The sequence below is a fragment of the Anas platyrhynchos genome, chromosome 1 (genome assembly GCF_047663525.1).
Source record: "Anas platyrhynchos isolate ZD024472 breed Pekin duck chromosome 1, IASCAAS_PekinDuck_T2T, whole genome shotgun sequence".
NCBI lineage: Eukaryota > Metazoa > Chordata > Aves > Anseriformes > Anatidae > Anas > Anas platyrhynchos.
In genome coordinates this window covers 72,432,917-72,459,108 of record NC_092587.1, presented here as the reverse complement: position 1 = coordinate 72,459,108, position 26,192 = coordinate 72,432,917, and the positions used below count along the sequence as shown (strand labels likewise).

General features: G+C 38.3%; 1 protein-coding gene across 6 annotated transcripts in view; it reads right to left on the bottom strand.

Annotated features, from left to right (window-relative positions):
- Positions 1-26,192, bottom strand: part of PHF21B (PHD finger protein 21B) — a 176,132-nt gene that overhangs the window by 39,689 nt on the left and 110,251 nt on the right. For all 6 annotated transcript variants that reach the window (XR_011810829.1, XM_072041399.1, XM_038173369.2 and 3 more), the window contains one exon: positions 5,370-5,462. Coding sequence is in view for 5 of the 6 variants with exons in the window: in XM_072041399.1 (XP_071897500.1) it covers positions 5,370-5,462 (93 nt within the window). In the remaining variant the exon portion in view is untranslated. The remainder of the gene's footprint in view (positions 1-5,369; positions 5,463-26,192) is intronic.

Below are 26,192 nucleotides of genomic sequence, written 5' to 3'. Positions count from 1 at the left end.
GGGACATTAAGTGGTGCAGTGACTTCTTCCAAGCTTCTGCTGAGGTACGGCACATTGGGAAAACCTTTCTTTCAGGCTGTTGTGTGACCAGAGTCCTACTGTAGGTTTATACAACTGACAATGAGGTTCAGAGAGGCAGCATAGTCCAGACCCAAACCAGCCATGGATCTGAAGCCATCATTTGCATGGATGCAAATGGTGTCAGTGGAGAAAGGGGACACTTCTCACCCTCCTGATACTCTGCAAAACAGCATTTGGAGAAACACAAGACTTTACCTGGGGGAAAAGGTAGAGTGTCAAATGTTAAAACAACTTGAATTTTTCCTGTATGTTGTATAGTTTAGGCTCCTACTTGCAGACTATCATGGAGATGAGTCTTTCCAGATCTTTTACAAAATGTTCATGACACTGGCTAGATCTGAAAGACTCAAGAATCAGCAGTCCCGGTTCTTCTTCACCACCACCATGGATAAGTTCTCTAATTAAGAACAGAAACTCAAAAAGGCAGAGAAGATGGAGGCATTGTGAAGAGTTTGCATCTGGGTGCAGACCTCTTTCCTACACACATACATTCAGCTTTGTCCATACTGCTGAAGACTAGATTTCTTGTCAGTGCCAACTGCCAGCATATTACCATCCTCAAGGAACACTTCTTATCACACTGCCTTATTCATACCTTCATCTGTCTTGGTGCACATGTAAAATACATAGCATGGAGCACTCTGGATGCTCCAGCAAACCCATGCCTCCATCAGCAACACAGGCTACCCATCAAACCTATCCACTAGTGAGTAACCAAGATTCCCACAGATTTTCCAACAAAGTGACATGTTTTCATCGTGAGGGTGGTCAAGCACTGGAACAGGCTTCCTAGAGAGGTGGTTGATGCCTCAGGCCTGTCCGTGTTCAAGAGGCATTTGGGTAATGCCCTCAATAATATGCTTTAACTTTTGGTTAGCCCTGAAGCAGTCAGGCACTTGCAGTTGCTGATCTTTGAAGGTCCCTTCCAACTGAACTGAACTGTTCTGTTTTGTTCTATCCAATAGTCAAAGCTTCCCTTCAAAGGGAGTCTCTACAGCCAGACTAATGCTCATATAAGGAGACTAATGCTCATATAAGGAGGCATCTCGACCTTCTTCTCTAAGAGTTGAGGACACAAACCTCATCACTTTCAACAAAAAACATTTTCTTTGTTATCCTCCTCTGACAGAAATACACAGTGGCATGTAATTAATAGTAACATGCCTATTTAAAATAAACAAACTGATAAAAAGAAGTCCTAACCAGAACCCTCAGTTGCACATGCTTCTTCCCAAAGGGAAAGGATGAGAGAAGAAATAGCTTACAACAGATGTTAATCTTTCTGCTTGATACATTACTGAAAGGCGTTCCAAATACAGTGATGAGCACAGTATAAAATCTTATATAGAATAAAACAGATTAACAACTATATTTATTAAGGGCTACATTTTCAACCAGGCCCCTGCAAACCTTTCCTTTGAGAAAAAGCAATTTTGTTTCTATGTTTTCTGCATGCATACAGTCAATGAATATTAAATACTGCTGGAAAACCCTTTGCTTAGTTATATGCCATGCTGATTAAGTTACCTTGAATTGGATTATGCCTCCTCCTCCACTAGCATTCCAACACATCCCCCTGGAAGTGCAGAGGGTTGTATGCCAGAAAGGTGAATGACATCCCTTAGGGGATTATAGTCCTTTTCTCCTGTGACATTGTAATAACAACTTCACCCAATTCGATTATTCCATACTCAAAAAAACAATAAAATACTAGTCTCTCTCTTGCATAATCCAGTTTAACTTTTTATACAGACATGCATATCTGCTAGCTTCTTTTCTACTTTCACAGAAGCCTGACTCACATTTAGTGATATGATTTTTTTTTTCATTTTTTAATGCCTATGCACAGTCTTAACACATTACACTTTAAAATGTTTTAGACTTAGGACACACACAGAGGTTCTGACACAGAGGTTCTGTCTGTTACAACACTTCTCCTGCAGTATACAGTGTCATTGCAGAGCTTGGGTTCTGGCTATAGGAGTTACTTTCCTTTTAAGAAATCTTCCAGAAGTCCTGTCACTGAGGAGGCCAGGAGCTGGTTTTGGTACACATGAGGAGAAGCAGCAGCTGTCAGTGGGACTGTGCTGATGGTAACTATGACAAGAAATGTTATAAATCCAAATATGCACTTAGGTTTGGGGAACATCTAAAGACCACAGCCTCTAACAGGGTTCACACTGTACCTGTGATGAATAAACATGTGGCAACAAAGCAGTCCTTGCCCCAAAGCAGCCTGAAGTGATCAAATTCAGACCCTACTGAACAACGCATATTAAAATCACTCCAGAAGATAAAAAATAAGCAGCTCTTGGCAGTAGAACTGGCTAGGGGCTACTGAAAAACACGCATGTTTTATGTAAAGCACCTGTGTATGCCTGTTTCTGTTCACTGCTAATCTATGTGATAGTTCCACCATGGCCTTCTGCTGTGCAGCTCTGTGCTATTCCAGTCAGGAATGCCATCAACAAAGCAATCTCAAGCCCTGCCTTCAACCAAGACTGGAAAAATAGGTCAGAGAAATAGCATAATAATCTGATCTAACTACTATTCAAATCTTCAGTATCACTCCATCAATTTGAATGAAAATTGGATTGGGCCCAAATTACTGACAACAAAATGGGAGGCTTATTTTAATGTCTTTGCTGCTTTATTTAAAGTGTCCCACTGGAAGAACTTAAATTAAGATTTCTCACGTGCCTTCAGGTAGCCTACAGTGTGAGTGACATTTTTATGTAAAATGGTTCAAAATAAACAGATTGTCTGTACCACAGCTGGAAACTGGAGCCCTAGCCTGACATGGGGCCACCCCTCCTTACAGATGACAGGTGCAATATGGAGGAATAGCTCAAGAGTAAGAATGCATCATCCATGTGTTTGAGTAAAGGACCTCCACAATTTGGTTCTGAGAGTGCAGCAGAGTCTACAGTTTCATAGTGTCTCAGCCAACTGGAAACGTCAAAGGCCAATATAAGATGAAAAAGATGATCTGGAATTAAAATCCCGAATGTCACGGGTCACAGCAGAAATGTTATTTATTTGAGGAAAACAAAAATAAATTAATATTCTGGAGAAAAGTTTTTTTAAAAAAAGGAAAAATGTCCACCAAAGAGTCTTGTTCCAGTAAATAATAAATGCCTAAAGAAATATTATTTGTATTGCACAATGAACTTGTAATTGATGTTTATTTGTTCTACATTTAGTAGCAGTTCTGCACTAAGTGATGGGATTTTTCTGCCATTTGAGAATGTGTGGATTTTGAATCTTCATTCCCCATATGGAGGAGCTCCTGGGGGTCATACCATAAACCCATTCAAATGAACAAAACAAATGACAAGTATCCATACAAATGTGGAAAATGAGAAAGCTGTATGTATTTTTTTACATAAGTACAGTTAAGTGCCTCAGTTTATTTATGTGATGATTTTCTGCTTGACTGTAAAATCATATCAAAATGTAAACTTGATCTCTTTTAAACATCAAGCAGAAAGTTTTGATGGGGAAACAATATGGAAATGTTAAATTTCTCTGCAAGCTTCAGGAGGGAGATGAACATATAGACCGTGACAAACTGCAGAGAAAGACACAGCCTGTAAATGGGGCAAGGCAGTTGCGAAAGAAGGTGGTCTGGTCCAGTAAAAAGTCAGAAAATGCTCAGAACATAAGAAGTACTCCTGGTACTGTGTTCTTCTTTGTAGCTGCATACTTCTGTTTTAGTTCTGACAGCAGTAAGATTGCTTTGTAGTTATTTCCAATGCTATCTGTATGAAGTAGAAAACTATGGCCCAGGGCTGCTGTAAAAGCACTGGTATTTCATCAATATTAAGTATGATTGCATAAACTGACCTGAAGTTAAAGACTGTGCTAGGATACAAGTGAAAAGTGAAATACAAACACAAATACTGCCATGAGCTCAACAGCAAGGTAGAAGGAATCTGTGTTATTTTCAAAAAGTTCAGGAAATCAGCTTCTTCCACTTTTTTTCAATTCTTCAAAATGTAATTAACACCAAAGGAAAATTTTTCTTCTTACTAACAAAAGCATAGAACACTGATGCTTCTCTAAGTGCAACATTTGCAATGTCATCATCATTGCTAAAACATAACCTTAATGATAATTTAAGCCCCTGTTACAGGTCTTTCCACTGCTCTTGAACCTCATCTATTTTCAGAAGCAATCTGCTAATCTTTGACACCCCAAAACGGCAAAAAATCAATGTGTCATTATGCTGAAAGAACAACTGAAAAGCAGTCTCAAACTTAATAAGAAAACTATGACCTTCCTTTATGTTCAGAACTTTGTTTTCCACAAATGTAATTTCAAGAGAGAATTTAAGAACTTTATCTTGGAAATACTCCTTCCCCAGGCAGATTTAGCTCATAGATCTGCTACTAGATTCTGCACTAAGAAAATATTAGGAAAAAAAAATACAGGAGCAACAGAAAGACCCAACATTGACTTCAGAGATAGATCAATGTTCATATAAGAAAAATAGACCTCTCAGGGCCACACAGGGAAAATAGATTTATACTTAATAATCACAAGCCTGAAAAGAAAATCATAGAACTGCAATAAAACACATGTTGAAAATGACATTTAAATTTTTTGAGAAAGAAGGTTGAAATGGGGAACAAAGTATATAGTAGTGGAAACTGTGCTGGATATTCAGAAAAGAAAACTCAGGTCTCAGTCTGTGAGCATAACTTGCCTTTCATTCCTACCCAGCCAATCCTGCCTCAGTCTGGCATCTGGGTTGGTTGGGCCAAACACTATACTGGGATAGGCACAGAGAAAACAAGTAAGTTAGTAAAAGAATAAAAGAATGCATGTGTCTAAATCTTGAACACAAAGGTTAATACCTCTACCTCTTTTTTAACTATAGATTTGCAGATTTTTGCATTAGTGATTTCTGATTCATCTTATAAAGCATAAAATTTACAGTTCACCGTATGTATTTTGTTCTTCCACAATGAACATGAGGTTTGCTTTTTTTTTTTTTTATGGCTAAAACAGTATGCTTCCAAAAGAAAACTGATTTTTCTTTTCTTCATAAATTGGAGAAAATCACAGTTCTGCTGTTCAACTCACCGGTGAGCTGCCCAGTAATATACGGGATCAAATAAGTTAGTCTTTGTTCAGCCAAATGTGTGTGCTGACCTACACAGGCCTGGGGATCAGAGAGGAACAGAGCAGAATACATACAAAATGACATTGAAAAAACAAAACAAAACAAAACAAAACAAACAAACAAACAAAAAAAAAACACAACTTGGAACTGTATTTTGTACCTGAGGTAGCACTGCTGGTCCTTGTCCTGCCAACCTCTGCAAGGAGCTGACCTGAGGAACCTTAATGGGCACTGCAGTGATAGTTCCCAAAGTCTGTTGGAAGAAAAACAGTTGAAAATGGTTTAAAACAATGGCACAACTTTCTCAGGTAAACTTTGCCCTACCCAGGAATTCCTTTTCCAGCTCTTTGTTTCTTCCTTTGACTTCTGGCAGAAGGGTATACCATGGCAGTCCACTTGGAGCTCTCTCACCCCTTGTAAGAGTCACTCTTCCTTCTCTTTAACTATCTCCTCAAACCACTGTTCATTAAAGCCTGCTTTCTCCTCACCACAGGTCCTAATTGTGAGTGCAAAGGATATGCCTCGTTATTGTGAAGTTTTCTTGGAACACGTGGAAAACACAACTGTGCAGACATGGCTGAAGGCTGTCTAGGCACCTGCATATTTTCAAAAGAGAAAGGTGAAATGCACCACAGTGAGAATTCAAAATGTGCACTGGTAAGATGATGCATTTCATGGTAGCCAGGGTCATAAGCGAAGTTCACTGTGTCTTAGTAAATAGTAAATACTGAATTATTGAAACGGAAAGGTACTTAAAAATCTACTGTAGCACACTATAACACAACATTCAGCAAAGATAGCACCCATTTGGGCCAACACAATAGCTATTATCATCCACCTTCATTTTCTCTACTCACTTTTCTCTCTGTTGCATAACAATTTTACTCAAAGCTTATTTAAGAGATCTGAGGTAGCTCCTTCTATGAGGAAATACATTGCTGTCTTCTACATACAGCTTACTTTGTAGGCAGAGAAGCGATATCTATTAACCCAGTATTGTCTTTATCCCTTATGAATTCAGAAAGACGCCAACAGAGTAAGCAAAATATGCTTTTGTAATACATTCAAGAACAAATTACTTCCCCACCCCTACAAATTGGTGTCTGCTCAGCCCCTATTCTTTGCTGACTTCTCATCCATCTATAGCGGTACAGATATCTATAGATGTACATTTATGAATTCTATTATAGGTGGTCTGAATGGCACATCTTTTTCAAGCCTCACCCACAGATGTTCCTAAAATACTGAATCTGAGATGTTGTAAATAACTTGTACTTCATTTTCTCCAACAAAAAGGACAGATAGTTTACAATTTTAAGATGGGGACCTAGGTCTAAAGAATATTTCAAACTTTTCCTTTTTATCCTCTTTCATTCACTCAACCCCAAGTGAAGTTCCTATTTTGGTTAACTGGCCAGTATTCTTAAGACAAAATTTAACAACTTCTATCTAATGTTTGTTAATTACTATTGGGATGACATAGCAATATAAGCAAGCAGATGACTGTCATTATAAGAGCAAGAGACACTTAGTCACTGATCAAAAACTTATTAGGCTGCTAGAAATGGCTAATAAGGAAAGAAAAACAGGTTCAAGTGAATTTTTCTGAATTTAGCTTTCCTCAAAACAAAGATATTGGATCACAGACAGTAAACATAAAGCATGCTAATGATATCGCAATCTGATCATGGAATTTATCAATAAAAGTGAAACTATAGCATAGCCAGTTCAAGCAAAATGAGACTGTACCAGTTTTGTGCTGATCTGTTATTCTCAGACTTCAGCATCAGAGTTGTAAAATAGCCTGTTTCATTTTAACTATAGTGTTTGTTAAGAATACCGTGTATTTTCATGCTGAATGTTTTTGATGTACCTGTCCTACTGATTTACTTTCCTACTGATCTCACATTTTCAACACTGCCACTCCTCTCATCTGGTGATGTGATGTGATATATTCAGGAAAGTTTAAAATTTGCCAGAGTTAACCACCAAGGAGAGTTGTACAGCTATACAGTTGTACAGTTATAAACATGCAAGTCATTTTTTTTCTGAGTGGATTTTTTTTCTGAGTGGATTTCTGAGTGGATTTTCTTGTGGATTATCAGTACCCTGGATTATCTATGGAAAAACATACTCCATTAATACTGTATTGAGCCAGAGAGGGGAAAACAAACAAACAAACACAGCATTTCTATCTGAGGACACAAAAACATGCAAGATTTACCTTCCTGCATAAGTGAGGATACTGGCAGCAGAGTGAGGTAGAGGGAGTGTTCCCACTGCAGTTATCACTGCAGTGATAGGGTGACACAAGGGATAACAAATATGGGGAGGGTACTAAAACTGTCTGAATTAATGACTTCTTTGTCCTCTCTACCGTATCATGGTCTCATACATTGGGAAGGACAACATGATGAATTCCTGCAGTCCAGATGGAAGGAGAACCTGAGCTGCCACCTGCTGCTATCACCACTTACTAGATGTATCACCACTCCCTGCTTTATACTAGCATGAGCTAATTAATTCAGCCCAGTTATTTTGCTTTTTAAGGTCAATATCAAAAGGAAACCCATGCTAGAGGATCTAGAAGTTTATCGCACAGTATAATCTACATTTTCCCTCAATTCCAGCAGTGTTTATGAATAGAACAAGTTTTCTTTGGTAATGCAATGAGTCCAAGCCAAGTTTTCTCTGCAAACTCCAAAACTTCTTTTGGGCAGCACATATATCTCTACTGCAAGCTAAAACACAAAGTTCTTCCATCTGGAAGGTTGTGCTTAAAGTGTGGCTGCAACTCTCATTGTTTTTATACATGCTACCACGGGCCTTGGAAAAGCACATTCAGATATTCATATTCCTACAGATACGACTGGATTTGCAAGGATTTTCAGACTGGCAGACAGAATACCATGCATCAAAATCAGAAGTGCTGACACTGAGTGAAATTGGGAATTGACTATAAAGATAAGAATCCATTTGCTTGGAAGATAAGATGTGGTTATCAGTTGGTAGGATGCAAAAAAACTCCATGTCTGAGTAACAAATCTGTACTACTTCAGATATCAATCATGAGAAAACTAAGCTAAACTAAACTAAACTAAACTAAACTAAACTAAAATAATAAATCTGTCTGGAATACAATGCCTCTGTCCTGTGAGAAAGGAGCACATCTCAGCTGCTGGATGCGTTGCTGTGCCAATTCTGCTATGTTTAAAAACACACAGCAACAGAATCAAAAGGAATGTGAATGGGAAGAAACAAGAAATGCCATAAAACTACTCTGCACTCTTCTCTTGGCTTCACTTGAAAACAAAGGCAGGATGTGGGTATCGGAGGAATGAACTATCATTAATTCTGTCACCTGCATTCTCAAAAAAAATCTTCCTATTTATTTTCCTGAAGTAGGAGTTCTGCAGCCATCTCAAGACAGAAAAAACAATTTACAGCATTCTTGGGTTATGAAATTTTCAGTGACAAAGATACAGCCTATTGCTTGCAAATGCTGTTACAGTAAGAACCTGTTATTTAATATTCAAACAATGTCAGTACAAAAATCATATGGCCAAGAGAAAATTCAAAATTTTAACCTCACATTAATAATAGCACTATAGTATGGTCAGACAGAAAGCTGTCTAAGAATCTACTTTAATTTTCACCCTTTGCATTGGTTAGTTATTGTTTCTCAGCATGGGCAATAAATAGATTAAGATGTATTAGAAAAATTCAACAACAGAAATCTCTCAACTTTTCCTGCAACACATTTCATCTTTATCTCAAGGTACTTCACCTAGGCTAATCTCCATTTTAGTGATGAAAAAACTAACATTTGGGGCAAAATAACATTGTCAGGGCTAACCTTTTGTACAGGTGGAAAAGCCAGACTTCCTTTTTCCAGTTTCTCATCCCTATGGTTGATTAATGTCATCTCATCTGTCAGTGCACAGTCACATTTGAGTCCCCTATTTTTTAGGTCAGTGACAACTATGTTGGTGAGCCTGGTGGATCAAACACACGTCACTCTCTAATTCCACACTAACAGTTTAATCCATGTGGTACTTTTTTTTTTTTTTTCTTTTCCCTCTCCTTCCCTTTTTCCAGTTTGTCCAAAGAGCAAGCTGGTGTACATTCTTACAAACCTTTAATTAACAAGCTGAAAAGACATTTTTCTGGCAATGCCTGACCTTTAAGCACTTTGTATGAATTTATCGATACCAGCAGAAACAATAATTTAAAAGGTTATTTTATGAGTGCTGAATAGTTTATGGCAGCACTTTTGTCAAGATAAATGAGTTTCTTATTACTACATTTACAGCTCTGAGCATTTTAATAAAAAAGGTCCATAAAAGTCAAAGATAACTTCAAACCTCTCCTCTATCTAAGTCTACCTGGGCTTTTCTGGTGACCCTCTGAAACACCTACAATGTGGAAGGAGCACAGAAATGTGTAGTGATGGGGGCAAGTTAAGAGCCAAATTTACGTTGACCTCAAGAATTCTTTTGATTTTATACATATAAGACAGATTTATTATCTTTAATACTATGACGAGTTTTCAAATAAAAACAAACTTGTCAGATATGTGTCCCACTGCCTAATTTACCAAACTTTACATCCAGCAGCACTTATTACAGGTAAGCATCTGGGAGCTTGTGACCCCTAGGCTAACTCCTACCACAAGCACCAACTCCTGTCTTGGACTGGAAGAGGAACCTCAACCATGCCATCACCCTCTGTAAGAGTTAATGGCTAATGAACGTGTATGGCCACAACACAAACCACTTCTAAACTTCTGTCTTTAGTGACCTATACAGGGTGCACGGCTACCTGGAATACCAGAGGCACCTTTTTTGCTTGAGCAATCTGCAGGAGCCCATGGAGAGGAACCAGAGCAGGCCCATTGTCTGGTGACCTGCAGTCTCAGTTCTTGGGTAGATGTTTACCCAGTAGCATGCTCTGAAGGTTCACAATTGAATTGCAAAAACAGGTGAAGAGAAGCAAATGAAACACTCTTTATAAATGGGCAGTTTACTAAGATTATTATTATTATTATTATTAACAATATTGTTAATATTGTTATTATTGTTAATAATCATAATAATAACAACAACGAGAACATTCTTTAAAAGAAAACTAACCCCAAAGTCCCAAGACAGGAGTATACACTTGCATTAAAAGCCAAAAAACAGTTCATCCTGTGTTATCAAAAGAAAAAGAAAAAAATTAGAAGATACTGCCAGGTACTAAACTAAATTCACTTCTTGACTTCAATTCTTCTATTAATGCCCAATAGCATTGTAGCTATTTGTTGTATCTTCTCCTCTGATGTTTCTTCTGTATTAAATCAATACTGTTCCTAGATCAAGGCACTCAAAGAGAACTGAGGGACAGAAGTGTGTAGGGACAGTGGCAAGTGGAAGACACGAAAAGTGAAACAAAGCATGATATGGTCAGAGCATAAGAATTCAAAGGATGAAGGCTAGATAGAGATGGTTAGATGATAAAAAAATGCTGAGCCGGAAAAAGGAATGAGATTTGCATCGTTGGTGATCAGACTGAGGGCCATACTTCAGTTGTCTACTCTTTGTTACAATGTTATTAGTTAACTCCTGAGTTATTAAATTCATGGCTTGGATACCTTTTGATTTTAGTCAACTTCTGCATCTCAGTCCAGAGTATGCAAGGCATATATCTCGTTTTTATTGAAACATATTTACATTTTACTCGGTTTGGTTAAATATATTTTTATTTATGTATTTATATATTTATGTCTGACTATGTCTTACTAGTTTAGCTTTTTTAAATTTTTAAATTCCTTTCCCTCCTCGTTGGGATGCACTTACAAAAGCCTGTTCCTACAATTCATTATCCATCTGAACTCATTGTTGAGCCTGGGTACAGGAGGAATTTTGGTTTAGATCACAAATGTACAACTGTCAGGGGCCACAACTCTCTTCTCATTCCAGAATTACACCAGACCAGACAAAACCACTGAAGTCAATCCTTGAAGAGAATCAGACTTGGGGAGCAGCAGAAGGTTAAATAGCCATGTAGTTTCAAAAGCCTGCCACTACAGCATGTTACCAAAACAAATACTTAACTCAGGAACATATGGGTTTGTTGTAGTTTAGCAGAAGAGTTCAATTATTTGAGTTCAACTGACACTGCATTGCTGTATTATTTGCAAACTATTTTATACTGACATCAATACTGCAGCACAAATATAGTGTTCTTACAATATATTACAAAAATACTAATCTTTTTTTTTTTTTTTAAGTACACATACATCTCTTTAAGATCTAGTTCTTCCTGTTGCAAATAATATACGTAAGCTATTAAAAAAATGTTTTTGTCTGTTATGTGTTCAATATTGGCAACAACAGTTTTACAGAATGGATTTTTAATGTGGTAGTGACAGGGGAACAGATTACTATGGCAACAGCAAAGATGAAAATTCTTAACCTGAATGGATCATCACTGAAGTAATTGCAGGTTTTTTTACTCATTCTACGTCCATTTTACAACTTGAATGCTGCATTCAACCTTGAGCTTGCTTTATATAAATGCAAAGCACTATATGCAACCTCCAAGTTCATTCGACTTAAAACTTGCTGCACCTTAGCTCAATAATCCCACATAGTTACCATTCTCTAGATAACCTAAATATCTGAATGCTATTATTTTTCCATATAGTCATCCAGTAAATGCACTGTGCACTTGGATGTAACTTTGAGGCTCCTACAAGACATGCACATACACATTTTTAATTTCCTTCTGGACTAAATTGCTATAAAAAGCTATGGACATTTTTCCTCGTTTTCAAAGTATGGTGAAATCACTGTACATGGTATTTCTAATAATCTGGTAGAATAATGGCATATTTTAGTTTCACACTTGTATTGTATACCAAAGAGAGAGCACTTCAGGCACATATTTTGTGTAAACAGTAATTTAGCTGGGATTTCACAGAAATTTCTATTCCAGCTTTTAAAAGTGCTTATTTTCCCCACTTCCTTTCTTTCCACTCAGAATTCATTAATCACATTCTTGTGTGCACATTTATTATTGTTATGAAGCAGACAATCAGAGACGTAACAAGACCCATTGCTTTTTTAAAGTACCAGGTTTTTTTGAAACCTTTCTTTCTCTGGGCTCCAACAGTATCATTTAAACCATCCCCCATTACAGCCAAATAACAATTCAACCTATGCCAGATGCTTTTGCACTGTAACTGTGCTATTGCTCTCACTGCCTGTTGCATGGCCCAGCAGGAGGGTAGCAGCAAGCAAGCAGCAATGGGCAAGGCACCATTTTAAATCCCAAACCTGCTCTGAATGTGACGGTGTGACCCAGTTCTTCATTGCTGCTGCATTATTTGTGCTTGTCGTCAAGGAACCCCACACGTAGTATAGAAGCTCATGAGGGTATCAGAGGGGAATAAGAATAAGCAGAGATAAAACAAAGAGTTTTCTGCTTTTACCACAGCTCTCTGACTTTTCAGAGCACTACCTCTACTTCTTGCCACTTGCACATTCCCATCTGGGCATCAGAAATACAGACTCAGTTTGGCCACACTGTGGACAAGTATTTTGCCAAAGGAAAGATGCTGAATGAAGTTCAAGGGCTTCCCTGCTTCAGAAGCCCCACTGCTTACTTCCAAGATGGTAGACAGCCATGCCAAATACCTCTTCTTAAACACACCTTCCATCACATTATTTCCTGGTTAGTATCTTGTTTTAAGGCACTGTTATTGTTATCATAGGAAACAGTCAGGATTAGATCAGTCTAACTTCTTTAAAAAAATAAAAAGTTCAGCAATACAAACTGTTTTAGCATGAACATACCTGTTCTGTGATTTTAAGCTTTATTCAGCAATCATATTCAATTAATTAAGTCTCCACCTCCTGCACAAATGAGTATAGTTTCACCAAGTTGCAGCAACACTGCTCAGCAGCTGTGATCACACCTATAGTCTCTTGCTCAACTTATTCATAATAGATTTGCTGTTTAACTACTGAACTGTTCCAGGTTGATGATGTTTTTAATGACTAATGTCTTCAAATTACTTGTTCTCTGTTCACAGCCTGTGAAAACATTTCTGAGTATGGGGAAAAATGTATGTACAGCATGTCGCACAAAGCAGTCTTGCCTCTCTCAGGAGAGTTCAAGCAGGTGCAAAATCTTCAACAGCAGCCCGGCAGCTGCTAAGGCACTGCTGCTCTGTCCCAGGGCATGAAGGTTAGGGCATGGGAAGAGAAGGCGGTGCAAGAAAAAATTATGGAAAAAATGAATGCCACTCCTTACAGATTGAGGAATCCTCACATACCAGAACGGCCCATGCAGCTACTGAAAAACATAGACTACCTTCCATCCACATCGTTCCACATCATTCCACCCAAGCACCCAAAGGGCTCAGAGCTGCTTTTGCAGTTCTGGCTGTGAGTTTTTATTATGCATTCTTCAGTTGCTCTGAAAACATGAGGGGAGTGACAGCTTGAGACAATCTAATTGCTCACTGCCACACAGGCCCTTTTGTCAGACCCTGAGCTAAGGTAATTCAGCTTTCGAACCAGGATAAAGAAAGTTTTCTGCTCACTGAATTAGCTAAGGAAAGTGTCCAACAAGCACCAGAATAAAGACAAGGGGAAAAGCAACGTTTCCTAGCTGGGGGGAGGAAGGGGAAGCACAAAACACAAAGGCAAAGGCACAGAAAAATGGCTTGATGGTTCCAACCTTTCTGGAGAAACCAAGCTATTAGAGCAGCTCAGCCATAATGACTATAACATTGTTACTGAAGGTAACATCCTTGAGCACAGAACTTGGGGAAGGAACATGATTTTGCCCAAATTCCACACAAGGTGTGTATAAATATGACTGATCTTAACGTTTTACTGTTAATACAGTTAGCTGGAAGAAAGAAAGCAATAACTTTCCCAAGAAATGTTAATTTGATTGTGCAAAACATCCCATAAGCTTGCAGTATTTATTTTTAGGCAGGCCACTCAGCAATAACGAGCCACCTGCCCATCATCAAAACCCAGTGGGAAATACTGTTGTAGTACACCACAGCTGAATTACCACCGCTATTGAATTCTCAACTTTGCTATTCAACAGTTCTAGGATTGCAGCTGTTCAAAATCGTTGTAGATGGTGTTATTTAGGTGCCTTCTTCCAATTAAAAGGAAATAATGCAGAATAGAGCAGCACCTTAATTAGTTTTAAAGGGTGATAAACTCTATAGAATTCACTTTAAAATGTAGTTGATCCTTTGATGATCTGAACAGAAAAGCTGAACTTTTCTGTTGATTTGTACAGATAGCAATAGGATTTGGCAAACATATATGTATATAAATAAATACATCTAGATACATATATACACACTGTGTACAAGAATACACACACACTTCAGAATACATCATCATGTATTACACATAATATTTTTTCCAGAGTTATAAATATACTAAAATGAACACTAGTATTTTCCCACAATGACAGAGCCAGAAAAATCTGAGAGTTAGTAAACAGAAAAACTCCTCTACTTCCTGAGGTTCAGCATTTATCTTAGTGCTAGCAAAACTAGCCTTCTAAATGCTAAAATCAGTAAATTCTCCTTTGTTTGACCGCCAAGAAATTGTACCTGTGCCTCGAGTGCAGAAATCACAAGTAGAAAACTAGAAAAAAAAATCAAACCACAGCTCTAGCCTACTGTGTAGCTGTGTGACTTTTTCTGGCTCCTGCTTAAGAGGTTTTGTCCTGCTAGTCCCAGATAAACCTGGATACTGGGCCGTTTTCCACAGTCCTAGCAGGTGTGAGTTTCAGAAAAAGCCCCAGTGCGCCTGTGTCCAACCTCACTCCAAGTGAAGAGTTAAAAACTACCTTCTCATTCCTCCTCTTAGCTGTTGTCAAGCCTTAAAGACATTAAAATCTTAATGCACTTTAAGTTTAACAACTACTATTATCAAGACACCTGAAGGTTCACTTCTTGGCAAGCCTGGAAGCAAGGTGTCAACATCCTAGTGTCTAGAACTGAATCCACAAACACATGAAGGTGTTGTGACATACATTGTCCACCTGCTAGGGCCCTTACTGTAGTTCTTCAGTAGGAACCCCTGTGTCTCGGAGCAGGTATGCAAAGAGTATGAAGAGACACCTTAGGAAGAAATCTGCAAATCGGCACCCTGGGTCAGAAGCAGCCTAGATAGACTTGTTCGATACTGGTGTTTTACTACTTACTCCAGATCTTGTTGGTACTTTGCTCTGAAAGAGACCTGCTTCAGAGCAACTTGGATTCATCTCCTGAGAGCCCACCTGGGGGGAAAACCTGTGTTTAAGCAGTTTCATTCACAACAAACTCCCAGAAAGCTGTGCTTTCCTTTCTTCTTCCTTCCTGTCTTTCCCTTCAGCCAATTTCTTGGGAGCTGAAGTACCTGCTTGACAGAAGGAAGATTTCAGTTCCCACATTGGCCAGGACTTAGTCTCTAGTAACCAATTTAACTGTCAGAACATACCTGGGAGCTAGACTCTTCCAATCTTTTCTGCTAAATTAGTCAGTGAGATAAGAAAAAACATGGTCTTGTGGCTCAGTGGTCTGAGAACCCTTGGGGGAAGAAAGGACCAATAATTCTAATCAATGCTTTGAACATCTTGCTGTTCAACCCTTTTTGACTTGACAACAGTTCTTGCACTGCACCAACACTTTGGCATACAGGGAATTTGACAAGTAGGAATACAGGCAGTTACAGATTTCAGCTGTGTCAAGACTTGAAAACTACTGAACAAATAGTTTGGGACTCAAGACAGTTAGGTTCACTTCAGCACTGAAGTACTTTCAAAGGTCTACTCTACATCTCTTTTGCTAGAAATTAAAGACATATGGAAAAAATACATCCTGTTTTCAGTTTACATCCGTTGCCAGTTTGGCAGCACAGCAATGTATTCGTAAGGCATAACCACAAATCTCTATGAGCCCTAACTTGGTCCCAGTGAAGGTCTGTGCATGTATCCATGCAGAGATCATTGCAGAGATCAGAACTTCACTCCATGGTCATTCCCAGAACTAAAAGAGGAAATACTTTTTTGTTTGTTTGTTTGTTTTTAAACTGGAGAATGGAGTTTTAAACCCACAGGGAGATGTGAGTTTAAACTATGGAGTTTTAAACTATCAGGGAGATGTAGAGAGAACTTTACTACCTGAAGCGTTTTTAATTTTTTAGACTAACTGGCTGTTACTCAGCCAGGGTCATTTATAGTATGCTGTTGACCCCAAAAGCAAAACACTGATAAAAAATGCTACATGGGTTTTCAGTCATATTCTACTTGTAGACATGAAAGTTCTGTGTAGTCTACATCCTGATGCTATAAATTGAAAAACGTGAAAATTAGGATGAACAGGTCACAAAGATGCTTTTTTCTTTTAATGGTTAGTTTCTTCACAAAGACAATGTAGTAATCATTAATGACATATTAAGCCAATCTTATTGCTATTAGGAAAATGGTTAGAAATGTTATCTCGCAGACAGTAATAAAACTTCCCGAGTAATTGCTGCTCCAAGTCTAGCAACATACTAGACTTCACTGGAGACATTACAAATTCACATATTTGAAAACACTTACAGAATCATACTTTGTTCTTGAGAAGACTTATGAACTGAAACTTATTAAAGGTATGTCTTGAGCAAAGACTCTACATATCAAGACATAGGTTGTTTCTGGTCCTGTGTAATAATTTCTAATTGCAGAAACAGTTTTTGGCCTCTGTCTAGGAACCTGTTTGATCTCATATTCCCCAAGACCTGAGAACAAAGTGTAAACACTGAACATCACAGGGTGGTTCAAAGCCACTTACTCTTGTTTTGAAGCCCACAGTAAGAACACAGATACAGCAGAAACCTGAATCTTCTTATCTGCTCGTTCTTATTAGGAAGGTTGGACTTTTCCAGCAATATGAACAAATGCAGTGTCCAATTTCACATATAACAAGAAATATTAAGAAGTGATACAAGTTGATAGAACATTGATTATTGGCTGTATATTTTGAAAAGACAAGGGCAGGGGAAAATGAGTATAGTAATATTTCACTCTGAAGTTAACACTGTGAAATCTGCAAATAGTGGGATTTTATTAGAGCAACTGCAAATTAATTACCACATACATTCTTCTACTATCATACCCTGTAGCATCCCTGGCAAATTTCTCTGAGATTCTCGCTACTGTTAGGCTAAAACAGTTGCTTTTTGGAATGTTTTAACATACTCATTCCTGAAAGAGAAATGCATATTACATTAAATCAAATAAGGCTGTCTAGTGTGTTCATTTTGCACACATAAGGACAGTAAATATGCAGGTAAGACCCTTAAATCCTCCTTGCCACTTCAGCAAACTACAGGAAATACAATGTTACTTATATCTTATCAAAGTTGTCAGGTACTTCCTAATATTACCTATTCAATCAGTAAAAAATCAAACTTATCTCTAATGCAGCCAAGTCTCATTGAAGCAGTGAGGGATACAACAATCAAATTGTTTTTATTATCACAATCAATCACTATATGTGCAGACTTGATGACAGTCACTGAACTAGGGTCTTAATAAAATCATACTGAAGTTTACAATAAGGACCTCACTGAGGTTGTCCTCGTTAACTAAATGTCTTGTATAAAAACAATGGGGACATGTTTTTGCTTTCACTGTCATTTGGACAAAGACTTAGAATAATCAGAAAGATTAAGATCGAGCACAGAAAAACAGGTAAATACAAACTCTGTTACAAGCACGTGATTAATCCTACTGAAAACGTGAATTACACACATGGAAAACTTAAATTCAGGGTTATGCTCACCTACAGGAAAAAATCTGAAGTTACTGTTTTGAAGCCTGATTGTAAGAGCAACAAAAATAAACTTGGTTTCTCTTACCTTGCCTGGTACCTGGCCTATTTCAAAAGGGTCTACATTTCAATTTTCATGCTGATAAAAATCCAAGTCCAATGCCAGTCTTTCTACTCAGAGGGCAAAAACATGACACAAGTCTACAGCGTACCTCCTGCATAACAATTATCTGCACTGAAGCAAGATCAAGCCTAAGACTGATTTAAAATCAGTCAAAGAAGAAATAGGCTCACGATAAATGAAAGTTAGTAGCTAGTCTTTTCCCACACATACACATATATGAGTATCAAAAACACACTATATAGTTGTTAACAGCCATCCGCCAACACTCTGTCCTTGTCACTGATGGAAATGGAAATATATCTGTCCTGCCATATTCTCTATTCTCTAAATTTAGAGATGAAAAACTTTTGTTAAATTTGGATCAGATCACTCTCTGACTCACATTATCCTGCAAGGTAGCAATCCTTCACACGTCATACAAAATGGCCTCTGAATGTTTTGTGTAATTTCACTGCACATAGTCAAAGAATTCAAAAACATATTGTTAAACAACAGGAAACCCATACAAATAATTCTGATATAAAAAGCAGAACAGTGCTTATGTGTTTAAATATGCATTCAGGGAGCAAGGTCTTCAGCTAGAGTAAACTCACATAACTCCATTACTTTGAGCACACCTCTGCAGCTTCCTAAACAGTGAGGGTCTGGCCTTCCACATAGAAATACCTCCACAGACAGGTTTGTGTTTTTTCTTCTTCTCTCTCTCTTACATACACAAATGATTTTAATTGCTTATTGTGTTGGAATTTAACTTGTTTTTGTTTTTTTTTGTTTTTTTTTTTTTTTTTTTTTTTATAAAATGGCTGTGATGTGAAGAAAGGATAAAAACTAAACTCTAACTTCAATAAGTGCTAATAAATATTAATAAAACATAAGCACCATTTTTATTGCAATGTGAAACCAATTTATAATCCACAGATGAAATCAAATTGCTGCCTTTATTACTGCTAGGAATGACTTCTAAGATATTTCTATTTACTACTTGAGTATTTGCCAGCACTCTGTATTTACAGCATCTACTCTCACTCTCTCTCTGTGTCTCTGCTAGATATACATAAAATAATTTAAGAACAGCGTTTTCTGATACAGTTTTCCAATTAATTTAAATATAGACTCAGATACACATTATGAGATTAGTAGCAGACCTATTGCCAAATCCCAATACAGCTATAACAGCAGCAGGAAATTTTATCATGCTTGTATTTGCAATATAGACATTGAAAGAAGATAAATACAGAGTTTACAGTCTGGTACCAAACCCTGAAATTCCTGCAAATCATTCAACTACCCCACAAACTCCATGGATAATGAAAAAAAAAAACACCTCTTGATAAATAGAACTAAGACGTTTGGCTAGATTCCAAAGCCTTTCATTTCCTAAAGTGGTGCCTTTTATTAAAGTAGCAGTACACGTAGAATAAGTGGATGTTTTTATTCATCCTGTAATTTAGAAAACCTAAGAGATGATTTTCCCACCCCCAAAGTTGATCATCTTTCATTATTACAAACTGCACTTAAAGTTTGAATCACACATCCCTCAAATTTTCTATCCATCCCCTTGCATTCTTGTTCCCCCATTTTAAATAGAACTAACTTGAAAATTCTGACATTTTCAAGAATGCTTGCCTGGTAATTTCCATGAGGCATAGACAGCCTCCAATTACAACAAAATAGCTCTAGTGTATTACCATTTATAGAGCATTATTTGGTTTTCTGAAGTGAATCAAAGCTCTCCATGGGAGCTACTCCAATTAGCATCAAAATAGTAATGCGCTAGAAACTCTTAGCATTAGAACAAGGGACTCCAAACTTTGTTTATGTGTATGATATATATAAGAATGTATAAAAACATCACAGAAACTTCCATAAGAGGATTACCTATATATTTCTACACATGAAGACTTTCTGTATTAGGAAGTTAAAATAGCTCCTAAGGAAAGGTGTGAAATTCAAGTAAGTACATTTCCCTCCTTTCACCTGGTCACTTCTGGTTGATTCTCTATACACCAGCCAATTAATTACAATGAACTGTCCATAAGGACCTGAAAGATATACAAACAAGCTGAGAGCTCAGTCATTCTTCTGCAGGATCAGGAATCAAAATGAAAGCCCCTTTAGTTGCCTCCTTCTGCTCACATTCTTCAGTAGGCACTCTTCCCAGACACTTGCAGGAGGGAAATCTATTCCATAAACACTAGAGCAGCATATCCAGATCTACATCTCTGGTCACATGAACCTGCAGAGGGTCATTAAGTGACATGAACGTAGCAGAGGACAGAACCACAGGACAGTCTCCAAAATTGGGACTTTGTGTTGTTTCCTGGTACAACCCACAGTGTGCTGTTTGTCTGTCCCCACAGAAACAAAATGGGAAGGGTTGCTCCTACGTTCTTAAAATGCAGCATCAGGCAGTCAGTGCAAGTCCATTTTTGCTCATCCTCTCCTGCCGAATACTCCACTGCCTTCACTAGAAATATTTGGCTGTGTAAGGAATACCACATTGGGCATAATGAGGTTTTATTCAGCTGTTGATAGTCTTTATTCAGCCTTTGATACCAGTTGGTATTTAACCCTATTGTAGGCCAAATGAAAATGCAGATTGAGAAAAGAAGAAATCCATGTACTTCAGATGTATTGACCACATGCATATGTCTGGGATATTTAAAAGGAAGCCATTTATAATCAGGAAGCATAAGTGTTTATTCTGAATCTGACATTTAAATATTCCATCAACAGCAACCAGCATTGCAAAATTGTTTAATTAACCTGAAAGGATGTAATTTTATACTGTTTAGCAAGAAATACAAATTTTAAAGTGCTTTTATGCAGTATATATCAGAGCAGTAAGGCCGAATTCTGCTCTTAAGCTACCCCCATTTAAATATGGAGTAAATTCATATACCTCTCTTAATAAATCTGCAGCTAAAATGGTGCAAATGCAGGCAGAATATATCACACTCCCTGTAATCCATTTCCTTAAATTACCATGCTCTTTACAACATTCTAATTGTAGAGTTAAAAGTCAGTAAAGCCTCAGGAACTGAATGGATCACTGGATGTTGTGTGGGGCTTTGAATCATTGGGGTTCTCCCTCCCCTTGTCTTTTTTTTTTTTTAATTTAATTTGGCTGAGACACCTCTCCTTTTCTACATTTACGAATACATCCTGAACATAACAAGCCTTAAAGCTGTCAAAGTATGATCTAAGAGACTGAATACATGATATTAAACCCTTTGAGGTCCCATACTAAAGCAATCCAATGTCTTTGTGCTATTCATATTTGCAGCGTGTCTGACTGTCTGACAGCCTTAGAGGTGTGGTCCAATGGACTAAACACAGGACTGTGATGGATGAACCTGTACTCTCTCCTACGGTATGACCCCAGAAGTAACTTCATCTCTCTGTGCTTCAACTTCCCCATAAAATTTGTCTTCCCTCCTCACATTGTGTGCTCCTTAGCAGACATACTCTCCAACAGATATGCTTTCAGTATCTACCATGGAGACCAAACATAAGGGCTAACTGAGTGGTTAACAGGCTCCTAAGACTGCTTCAGCTCTCTCCTTATTCAGGGTGTCTGTGTGTCCACAGGCAAGACCCTTGGGCCCAGGTATGGCAAGCAAAATTGCCAGTGGGATTTAGGGCAGGGAATACTTCAGAGAACCTAGGTCCCTATCACAACCTCAGCAAAGCCCATGATGCAAAATTTCCTGTCCATCCTGCTGTTCTTCACAGCAGCTCGAGTAGGATCCCAGAGACGGATTTTAATCCTTAGGTTCCTCTAGCTCTGTCTAATTGTACCAGACATCAGAATTCCTCTGTCTACAGTAACTCTGCTTTATGAACCTGTGTCCACAGGGCATGATGACATGGGGCAGCACCACAACGTCACCCTTGGGCTTGCCTGTTTAAAATGCCACAGGCTTTTTGTGTAGTTCACTCATGCACTGTTAGTCACGTTAGCTCATGCTGAAGACCAAGCAGCAGGTCAAGAAGTCAGTATGAAGCAGATGGTTATAGACACACAGCAAGAACTGAAAAGGGTTGGTGGCATGCTCCAAGGACACATGGGACAGATTTTGTTCCCATAGATGTTGTGTGTAACATGAATATATCTAAGGGCATTCTTGAAATGACCAGAAAGTCCAGTAGTGTGGATGCCAACACATTGATTCTGCCAAAGGCAGCCCGTGGGAGTTTCCTCTGAAGCAGCATAAATGGATCCTTTATTTCTCAGTTTTCCAATGGTGAAATGTGGAATAATAGCACTTCAGTCATACTAACTCCATATTGGGAGGATAAATTAACTATTGGCCTGTACATAGAAATTGTGGTAACATGGATCATAGAAGAAAGCTATATATAGCCACATAACCAATATAGATAAATGTAGCTATAAATAAAACCCCTAAGTACTACTGCAATACAAATAATAAATAACAGGCAAAAAGACTTAGTCATACATGCAGGTGGATTTCCAATTATGGAAGAAGCACTTTTACAGAAAGCAGAGTAGAGCACATTAAGTGGGATGGAAAAGAGAAAGATAATAAATCATGCTACAAATAAATTATTCTGAAAAATGGCCATCACAGGCAAAGGTATGTTCTTACACTTTTGGAATGCAGTTTTTCTAGTAAATTGAATAAACAGACAGCTAAGAAGTATATATGAGCATCCTCCAATGTGTATAAAAGCCACTTTTTTGTGGAAAAAAAAATGGATACCCATGTAGGTTGCTCAGTCTAAAGAAGGATACAAGTATTTCTTTGAGCAATGGAGTTAATGAAGCATTTGTGGAGAACAGTTTACTACCTTGCCAAGAATTTATAGCCCTATAAATCCTCATACTGTATTTTACTTTGAAATAACCTCCCTGTATAAAGCCCCAAGATGCAACAGCATATATGCATGGGGAGGCTTGCCAAACTTTCCTCCAGCTGATTCAGGGAATACACGCATCAGAAGGAAAGAATGGAGAGGAGCAGAAGGCAGATTTTGTGTAGTCAGTTTTGGAGTCCTCATGGACAGGGAGTCAGTGCCACGCAAAGATCTTTTCTCATAGCCTCATAGAGTAAAAGGGGACAGAGCACCACACCCAGATGATGGATAAAGGCCAGCTCTTTTATTACCAGTATCCTAACGTTCCTGCATCTGATACCCGCTTCACATTTTGGAAGCCTTCAGGAGTTGCCGTAGGTGAGCAGTGCCCAGACAGCAGATGACAGGTACATACAGAGACCTCTGTCTCCGATGACAAAGCCAGAGCCAGGTCCAGCAGTGCTCTTGCTTCAGGGTTACGGGTAAGCCTAAACCCAGCAATGCTGTGCTGCCCAGAGATAGCTAAGCTGGCTGCAAACAACCTGTCTGGAACTACAGTGGTGCAGTTGCCAGAGAGGCAAAGGGTGCGTTGAGCAGTACCCAGCATGATGGTTCCAGGACATTGACTGCCTCTGCAGAGCCACTCTCTGCACTTCTGTGAGCTTCTGCGGAGCAGCTCTGTGTATCCACACCTTTGCACTTCACAGCCCAGTGCAGATATGCCCTCCCAGTGCTTTTTTCTTTCATTACAGCTCCCAAAAAGCAGCCAAGGGGGCTGACAGCTGTATCCCTCCTCTTTGCTGGTTCTCCTGATAGCTGAGTGATCCAACCATCCTTTGAAAAGCCGATAGGTTTTCTGCTTTTCCCAGAACTAGGTTCTGGGATGCCTGCTGGCCCTCAGTTTTGCTATTTGGAAGAGAATGAGGAGGTTGCAGAGGGGCATTTTCTTTACCCAGTGCATTGTTGCAGCACAGCAGATGGGACTTTGTCCTTCAGCAAAGCAATCTCGGATCATTCTGATCTGATTTGCTGATAGGAAACAGCAAATACCACGTAAATACGATTATAATCAAAACATAATTTGAGAGGTTATGGTAAAATTTGTTACAGTAAGAGTACTTTGTAGGTACAGGCATACTGCTGTCTTATAACTACCCAGTAGTTCTAGGGCATTCCCTATAAAAGCAATAGTTATACTCTGAAGGCAAAGCAACTTCTAGCGTGTATACAGCATATGCCAGCAAAATTCAGTTTATGCCAGCAAAACTCAGCTTTTGCCAACATAACTTGTTCCAGGTCAGACAAATGAAACTCTAAGCTTTGTTTCTCAGAGCTGGAGAAAGGGCTGTACACTCATGACATGCCTGCACGTAGACTTTCATCAGTGTAGCTCCATCAGTCATATCTTCATACACTGTATTGACACTGAAAGGCTGCCAAGGAAATGCATAGACCTAGCACTAGTTTCTTGAGCTCACGGTTTCTGATGCTTACAGATTTAAATCATGGTTAATACCACAATGTTTCCTGTTTCTAATAAAAGATGTGATAATATCTAAACAATCCTCTGGTGTCCATTATGCACATAGTTGTTTAGATACTTTTTTCGATGCAGATATGGCTTCTATTATAGCCAACGATGTTTCAAAATCACTTTAAAAATCTGCTTGGTAAACAACAGCCTAAAATGAAAGTGCTGACATACAGCTGCCCAAGTAAAAATTCTGTAACAAACTTATATTTAACCCTATCTATACTTAAAAGTTCTGTATTTAGATTATAGTGTTTGATGCCCTATTTTTTTCCACTGAATTTAATTTAGCATTTCATTCTTCCTGCTAGATACCACTTGAGATGACTGTATGCACATGCTGATCCCCTTAAATGCTTTTGAGCAGAAACTACTGTTCAGAAACTCATAACATTACATTACATGCCCTTGCCCTTTCCCTCACTTTGCAGATGCAGAGGAATAGGCTATACGACACCAGTAATCTCATTTACTACTATCAGTTTGCCACCTTAACCCAGTTTGCAGAAGGCCGTCATTATCCTCCATCTCACAAACTTCATACATTTTAGCTGGAAAAAAAATAATTCTGAGCCATAACAATACCGCCAAAAAAAAGGAAATGCTTATTAATAAATGTCAACAATGGAACAAGTTCCCTCTAAAATTGCAGTGCTAGTAGCTAAGGTGTTACTGCTATTGATCTGTAATCACCGCTCTGGGAACAATCAAGAATACTGAACATGAAGCAAGAACACTTTTTTTTTTTCATTTGACCAGAAGAAGAAACCTTGCAAAATAAATTTAATTTGGGTAGAAGAGTGATAATTAACATGCAATACAGCACTAAACTTCCCAACAGCTTAGGGCCAGAGGTCAGCTTGCATTTTTATACATTTACAATTCAATATTTCTAATTGTTTTTATCCATGCTTGCTGACTATTCTCAAAAGATTAAACTCCTATAGTCCTCTGCTTCAGAAATGTGCCATTGCTCAGCTTTTTATTCCATAATTTACTAACATAATGAGAGATACTAAATCACAAAATTACAGTTCTTGAAAACTTGTGAATGTGAAGACTTTTCTAAAAAAAACCACTGGACTTCTTCTTCCAGCAAAATAAAGGCAAACTCCACGTGCTGGACAATATTCCCACGCTATTTTGATGACAGCAAACTTCTGCTTAAAATGAAACTGTTCTTTGCAAAAAAAAAAAAAAAAAAAAAAAAAAAAAAAAAAAAAAGTCCTAGTACTGGGGCAATACTGCAGCTGCACCTGGGCTTTATTGCTGTGAGGTACAATACGCTGCTAAACACAGCACGTCTGGGGAAGTGGATGGTGGAAGTGGGACCTGTTTGCCCTTTTTAAAACATAAATGGGAAGCACCAAGGGTAATTCAGCAGCAGGACGGCTTACCAGGTCAGAAAGTCTTTCCTTTAACAACTTACCCAAATTTCAAGTTTGCAGCCAACTGTCCTAGTCTGTACTGTTCCCCAGCACCTGCGACTGCTATTTCATAATTCAGGCTAACTAGGCTAAACAGCGTTTCAAACTTCTTCTTCCACTGCTTAGATTCTTTTATTCCTATAGCAGGTAACAGTGACAGGAAAAGACAGTCACAAAATGATAGACTGTTGAAACACTGAAACTTTTATCATTCACGTGATTATCATTTATATAGTTATTTTCCAGAATTCTAGGAAGTC